Genomic DNA, 7,653 nt, shown 5'->3' with positions numbered 1-7,653 from the left:
TAGTCGCATACGATGCCCGATTGGTTGGAACGGTGCCCGTCCCAGGAGGGCGGATGTAACGGAGCGGGTCTCGGCTTCGTCCCGTCCCGGGGCGCGACTGCCTAATCGGGTATCAGGGCGCCGTTACCCTCTGCCTCAGGCTAAGGGCATGGGCGCAGGGTTGGACAATTCTATCGTACATAAGGACTGCTCAGTCGACCTCTGCCTGTATCTTACTTGCGAGCATCGAACTACAGCTTACCCCTGTCTTTCTTTGAGCCCGAGTAACCGTGTGAACGCACCTCGCTGACTAAGACAGCTTGCCCGCGTCACATATTTTTGACAGTACCTGTAAGTTTCATACTCTCTGATAAATCGCTAATCTCCTTCGACTAGGACTCCCTCGGTCTGATCAACCGAGACGCCCTACCGCTGGAGGTCGCACTAGAACTAGTAACGTCTTTTCGCATCCCGAGCATTCATGTCTGAACCGCCTAGGGATTCGACGGGTCGATACTGGACCCGTAGCCGCGCAACGGCCTTACAAGGCGGAACACCGGTGGACGATGGGGTAAACAACCCGTTTGCTCCATCCGAGCCTGCCATAGGACCGGCGCGGAGCGCTGAGACCGACCCTGACGGGTTGCGCACTGACCAGGCTAGACCTGGTCAGTTAAGTAGTACGGGCGATAGCCGTGTACTCAAGGAAGGCACCTCGAGCAACGGCTCAGGTGCCTGGACTACAGTAGGAGGTACTGGTAGAAGGACACCTCCGATGGTCCGTAGGTCGAGTAGCCCGAAACTCAATACAAGGAATTCGTTTGAGCTACTTAGAGAGACCGGAGAACCCTTGGTCAACGTCAAGGAAGAACCGGAGTACGAAGGGACAAACCTATTGGTACCCGGTGCCCCTCGTAAGGATAGGGGAGCATCTAGAGAACCCTCTGACCCTCCGGACACCCCTTCGCCTGAGTCTAAGGTTGACAAGGGAAAGGGGCGCATGTTAGGCTCGCCGAAGTCTGACGATGGAGGAAACTCGATTGCTACCTTCGACGAGAATGTCATGATATCTGGTCTAGACGTACATGATATGAATCCAGAGCTTCAACAACGGGCGCTGGACACTTACAATGCCGCATTGAAGACCCAGCATCATGATACGAAGGCCGCCTCGGGATCGGGCAATCATGCTGGTGTCGATCTCGGTCTCGAGTCGCCTTCAAAGTTCTTCACGGCCCATCGCGAGGCCGTCAATGTCGCCGATCGTGCGCGGGTAGAGACGGAGTTGCTACTTCAAGACGCCTTGGAGCACAACCGGCTGATTATGGAGCAACTCAACGCTGAGCGTGCCCTCGTGTCCGACGTCACGAAAGAGGTAGCCGCCTTGCGACAATGGAAGGATAATCAGGGTCAGAACCCGGAACGGCCGGACAGAGCACGTATCGCCCCTTCCAAACCGAAGGAAACCGACTCGCCGACCTTAGGCCCTGCCTTGACTAAAGGATACGGGACTTCGTCGGCCTCGGTATTCGGAGGGTCGGGACGTTACAGCACCAATACGGTTGAGGACAAACGGGTCGGCCATGCATCGATTATGAGGCCTGCAGACCGAATCATGCCGAATAGCTCGTTAGGCAAGGTCATTCGCAACAAGCTTGCTGAGGTGAAACGAGCCATGATGGCATTAGAAAGTGACAAACCGCTCCCTAAGACTGAGATTAAACCCGTACCTCCTAAGGAATATCGAGGCTCACCCAGGGTGGACGAATTCCAGAAGTTCGTTATCGAGTCAGGGGACTACCTGATCGATGGACGAGTAACTGCCGGTCGTGCGGTATCTAAGCTTCGTCGATTCCTGGATGGAAAGGCGGGTCAGTTCTTTGACAATACGGTCGAAATCCCTGACGAGTGGGCAATAGACGACTTCTTTGAAGGGCTATTCAACTACTGCATACCTGAAGGATTCCTGGACGACGTACGATTCAGCTTCCACAATGCTAGACAGGACGGACAAGACATACGAACCTATGCTGCTAGCATGGAGAACATGCGTGATCGGCTCGGGGATGTTAGCGACCGGGACTTCGTCCGCCAGTTCTTCCAAGGACTGAACAGTAGCTATACCAAACACCTGTATAACGCTCTGTTCTATAATCCTGAGACTACGAGTTATGCGCTAGTCCTAGAAGCTTGTGAGCAGAAAGAACGAGGAGAACTGGCGGCCGCCAGACATGAGAACCAGCGGAAATTACAGTCTGGGGCACCTACTAAGCCCGCCGAGGGCAGCAGGACCTTTGCGAAAGCTAAGGTAGCAGCTGCGAAGGCGAGCGAACGGGGCCACTCCGTAACGAAACCAGAAGGACACAAATCGGCGACCCGAACATCGTGGCCGTCCGATAATGATGGCCGGAAGGATAAACGACCTGTACGCCCAAAGCGGTTGAGCGACGAGGACAAGAAGGCCTACATCGCTGATGGGCGATGCTTTGATTGCGGACAGACTGGTCATATGTCTCGTAATTGCCCTGGCATGCATCAGGTTAAAGGGAACCGGAAGAAGGGCGTACCTCCCGGTGTTCCCAGCTACGCGGGAGCGATATCCTTCGGTGATTCAGTAGAACTCGCAGATGGCGATGAATTGCTAACGGAGGTAACCTCGGCGTCAGTACGATTCGTAACGGAAGATGATAGTGGACTTCCTTTGTACATGGAAACCGAGCCCACCATCCGCAGTGATGGTCTAGACGACGATGGGAACCCTCCGACTGCCATACTACCTTGGGTAGAGGTCACGTATGACTGGCGTCATCTCGCTCGACTAGACCAGAAGGCGGAATATCTGTCCTACCTCGAAGCTCAGGGGTTCAACCAACGTCTTCAGATTGCAGAAGCGGCTTACCGACTACAATCGTCGCCTAATGGTTTACAACCCGACTCGGATATCGTGGATCATCAGTTGGACCCGCGGTTCTGGAGCACCGACGAGATCGGCGATCCTGTCGCGGAACGATTAGAACTCATGATGAGTCGCAACATCGCAGCCTATCCTCATCTGTGGCATGTATGGCGGGGTGTGGAACGAATCCTTGTCTATATGACACAAACACCTAGTGATCAAACCCCCTGGGTGATATACGATCCTGTGTTGGACGTACCAATCTTATGCCCTATGTTTCTCGTCATGCGGCAGCGTTTCCGTTTCGCTGATTGGTATCGAAAACGCGTATTGGAATTTATACGGTTCGCCCGTGAATGGGAGGACGAGCGTATTGGCGCCGGCTTCGATATTGACCCCGAACTATGGGGCGACGGCAGCGATGATTCGGATGATGGACCCCGACCTGACCTTCCCGATGAAAACGAGGATGGCGCTGATGGTCCCGACGACAATGATTCGGACGCCGGGCGCGACGATAGTCCGGGGCCTGCGACCAATGATGACATCGACGATGATTCACCAAATAATGGTGATTATGAGTTGCAAGCTCGATCTGCTCGTGTATTAGATGAGTTCTGTTACAGGGGCAACGTCAGCGCCGAAACTTGGAATGCACAAGCCGAAGGGTCGTACCGGTTATGTGCCGCACGCACTCGCCAGCCGCCGGAAGGCTCATATGCGTCCTTACAACGGAACGCCGCAAAGACTAAGCGAGACGGGCGCAAGATTCCGCGACCGCTAGTCATTGTCGTCCGCGTCAACGGGCATGAGTGTCGCGCACTATTAGATTCTGGGTCCCTAGGGGACTTTATGTCCACTACTCTAGCGGATCAGCTACGAGTCAAGAAAACGGCAATGGATACTCAGCTCACCGTGCAGCTGGCGGCGCAAGGGTCCAAAACAAAGGTTAACTTCTGTACAGAAGTCGACCTCGCGTACGCTGGCATCGCGTGTAAGCGAACGTTCGACATCATGAATGTCGATGGGTACGACTTGATACTAGGAACACCATTCATCTGGCAGCACAAACTAGTCATCGGACTCAATCCGGCACGAGTCATAATAGGAAGCGACGCACCGGACACACTACGGCATGGTCCTGAGATTGCGATGCTTGCCTCTAAGGCTGCCCGAATCGTGGAACGAACGGTCGACGAGGCCCGTGCAGAGCTGGCAAGATACGCTGAGCCGCTTTTTCAGAAAGCAACGGAAACGGAGCTGCCCCCTCTGCGACGTATCAATCACCGGATACCCATCAAGGACCCGACGAAACGTTACCCGTTTCGACCGTCCAAATGTCCGGAAGGGTTTCGTGATCAATGGACCACGAAACGAGATATTTTCTTGAGGTCAGGCCGTTGGCAATACGCGCAAGGAATCAACTCCGCGCCGATCATGTTCTTAAAGAAACCTAGCGGAGGCATGCGAAATACCGTTGACCTCCGTGCAAGGAACGAAAATACGGAAAAACTCGCCTCACCCCTGCCTGATCAGGAAGGGATCAGACGGCGCGTGGCCGCCAGTAAGTATTTCACGGCGATGGACCTCGAGGGAGCCTACGAGCAGGTTCGTGTTGAACCGGAAGACGTGCCGCATACATTAATGGCGACACCTGATGGAACAATGGTTAGCTTGGTATTGCAACAAGGAGATTGTAATGCGATAGCTACGTTCATGGCCGTAATGACGGATATGTTCTCATCGTACATAGGAGTATGGCTGGAAGTGTATCTCGACGATCTGTTGATTCATACAGATGACCTCGACGAACACGTACGATGTGTTAAACTAGTCATCGACACGTTACGAGACAATAAGTTTTACTTATCGTCCAGTAAAGTGCACTTGCTCGCTGACGAGATCAAATTGCTAGGGCACATCATAACGCATGATGGCATCTTCCTGGATGGCGCCAAAGTCGATAAGATCGCCGCCTGGAAAGTGCCCACCAATCGGGATTTGCTGCGCGGCTTTTTGGGTGCGGTCGGATACCTCGCCGATGGTTGCGCCGGAGTTCGGATACCGATGGACGTGCTAAACCGTCTTACCGGGGACACCGTGGTGTACCGGTGGGGCCCTACGGAGCAACGAGCGTTCGTTCAAATAAAACAAATTGTCGAAGCTCACCGTGCGGTAAATCGTGTATCCATGAAATACGGCGATAATGCTTTGCCCGTGCACATGGTCACTGATGGGTGCTTGACCGGCATCGGAGGCTGCATCAAACAGGGTATCGACTGGAAGACGGCGCCCGTAGTCGCGTTTTATTCTGCGAAGCTATCGTCAGCTCAACAGAATTACGCGGTACACGAGATCGAACTACTCGCCGGGCTGGAAACCATGATGCGACACCGTGATCTGCTGCTGGGTGTGCCCTTCACGTGGTACACCGACCATAAGGCACTGGTGCACTTCATGAATCAGCGCAATCTTACAGGGCGTCAGGCCAGATGGCTCGAAAAGATGAGCGAGTTCGATTTTTCGGTACAGTACGTCCCTGGTCTCGAAAATGGACTGGCGGACTCACTATCGCGCATCTACTCGGACGAGTCGCCCGGAACGGTACGCGCCCCAACGGAACATGTGCAATTTGATGACGATGTGGTGGTCCGCGCGGCCTTGGCTTTCCCGATCTTCACTGGGCTTGAGGCTCGGGCGGTCACCACTCGTGCCCAATTGCGGAATACCAACGACGATGGCATGCCGCACCTCCCTTCGCACCAACAACATCGTTCCGATAAACCGTCTTCACGGTCTGGAGGGCGCGTCGTTGTTACGCCATCGTTAGAATCAAAGCCGCCTCGTCGCCCTCGTGGTATAGATACGCCGGCTGAAACAGGGCGCCCCGAGACCGCTAAGGAGTTTGCGAAACGCATCAAAAAGGTGACGCTCCTCCTCCCGTCGGAACGTCAGGAGGGCGGGAGTAGCGTTGGTATCGCACAACACGAAGAGGCAGCGCCAGTTGGCCAGGACCAGATCGTAGATCTATCAGATAACGAGAATAGAGCACCCGCCGGACTTATTGATGTTATGGCCGACTATGACGGGATTTCGGACTTAGCAGCATGTATGCGTGGGCAGTACATCGCTGATCCGTTTTTCCGGATAATATTGGAAAACCCGGCTCAGTACAAGAACTTTATCGTTGACAACGAGATTCTATACCTCAAGGAAGTGGATACCATGTTACTATGCATACCCAACTGCTTGATTAACGGACGAAGCGCGAGGGAAATCGTGATCGCCAGGGCACACTCCATGCTAGCTCACCTAGGACCATCCAAGACCGTCGCCTATCTGAGGGAGAGCGTATGGTGGAAATCGATGGTTCGCGACGTTCAGGCATACTGCGAGAGTTGCGCTACGTGCCGACGGAGTAAGCCCAGTAACCAGAAACCATACGGTTTACTGAATCCATTGCCTGTGCCGACGAGTCCGTGGGAAGCGATCGGAATAGACTTCGTGGGACCGTTACCTATCTCGAAGAATCGTGACGGCGCCTTCGACGAGATTACTATCGTCATTGATCTCCTCTCTGGACGTGTCCACCTTATACCTAGTCGTCAGGACTACCGAGCAAAGGACATAGCTGAGTTGATATTTTCAGAGGTATACCGATTACATGGGTTACCTAAACGGATCATTAGCGATTGCGACGTCCTCTTCACGAGTACTTTCTGGCAGCACCTCAATGGCCTGCTCGGCATCAAGCTCAACATGTCAAGCGCCTATCACCCTGAGTCGGATGGCTCCACTGAACGCGCCGGGAGGACCATGGCTCAGATGATCAGAACATGCATACGGCCCGACCAGAAGGATTGGGTCATGAAACTACCGGCGGTGGAGTTCGCAATCAATGCTGCCCGATCTGACAGTACGGGGTTCGCCCCGTTCTTCCTAGATACTGGTCGGATGCCTCGCTCAATGATCTGGAATCAACCACCTGCCTCGGAATATCCTGGGGTACGCGTATTTGCGCAGCGCATCAGAACTGCCATCATGGCGGCGCATGACGCTATCCTGGAAGCCCGCGTAAAGCAGACGCGTGCCGCCAATCGGCACAGGAGACCAGTCCCGTTCACGGAGGGCGACATGGTCTACGTATCCACGAAGAATATATCGTTTCCGAAGGGACGCGCGCGAAAGTTAATACCCAAATATATCGGCCCGTACATTATCGAGAAGGACTTTGGCAACAATTCGTACCGCATACAACTACCCGCGCGCCTGACCCAGCGTGGAGTACACCCGGTGTTTCACGCAAGTTTAATGCGCGTTCACGTTCCTAACGATGACCGTTTATTCCCAGGACGCTCGGAAACGCAGGTCGCAGACTTTGGCGAAGATGGTGGCGAATGGGCTATAGAACGGATCCTGTCCCATAAGGGTAAGGGACGTTCGGCCATCTTTGAGGTCAAATGGAAAGCCGGTGATGTCACTTGGCTACCTCTCGATCAGGTTGACGGTTTAGAACAGCTGAAGCTATACCTTGACGCCGAGGGTGTCAACAGCGTATCGGAGCTATCGGAAGGGACTGGTAGGCCGCCGATGGACGATCCACAGACATATGCCGGTGGAGTATCGTATCAAACGGTGACACACCCACCGTATGCGAACCCCAGACGGTTTCGGCATAAAAACCCCTCAAGACGACACTCCAAAGCTTCAAGATCCCCCAAACCAGACATCGACGTTATCCACTACATACACCAACTGCTCACCGACTTCGCTACCCA

General features: G+C 54.0%; 3 protein-coding genes across 3 annotated transcripts; all 3 read left to right on the top strand.

Moving 5' to 3' along the window:
- Positions 1 to 754: 754 nt before the first annotated feature.
- On the top strand, positions 755 to 3,110 carry PUNSTDRAFT_46433 (uncharacterized protein; the record flags this gene model as incomplete). The annotated part of the gene is made up of 3 exons (XM_007386620.1): positions 755 to 1,670; positions 2,160 to 3,050; positions 3,091 to 3,110. The coding sequence occupies 3 exons, from the start codon at positions 755 to 757 to the stop codon at positions 3,108 to 3,110; spliced, it is 1,827 nt and encodes a 608-aa protein (XP_007386682.1).
- A 1,865-nt stretch (positions 3,111 to 4,975) lies between these two features.
- On the top strand, positions 4,976 to 6,298 carry PUNSTDRAFT_20588 (DNA/RNA polymerase; the record flags this gene model as incomplete). Its single annotated transcript, XM_007386619.1, has 3 exons — positions 4,976 to 5,500; positions 5,801 to 5,944; positions 6,089 to 6,298. Coding segments are annotated over 3 exons (879 nt in total), but the record flags the coding sequence as incomplete, so codon positions are not given.
- Positions 6,299 to 7,114: 816 nt separating this feature from the next.
- On the top strand, positions 7,115 to 7,357 carry PUNSTDRAFT_18945 (uncharacterized protein; the record flags this gene model as incomplete). Its single annotated transcript, XM_007386618.1, has 1 exon — positions 7,115 to 7,357. A coding segment is annotated over one exon (243 nt), but the record flags the coding sequence as incomplete, so codon positions are not given.
- Between the last annotated feature and the right edge of the window lie 296 nt (positions 7,358 to 7,653).

Source organism: Punctularia strigosozonata, assembly GCF_000264995.1.
Source record: "Punctularia strigosozonata HHB-11173 SS5 unplaced genomic scaffold PUNSTscaffold_11, whole genome shotgun sequence".
Taxonomy (NCBI): domain Eukaryota; kingdom Fungi; phylum Basidiomycota; class Agaricomycetes; order Corticiales; family Punctulariaceae; genus Punctularia; species Punctularia strigosozonata.
Note: the sequence above shows the minus strand (reverse complement) of the source record. Positions and strands in the feature narration are given on the sequence as shown.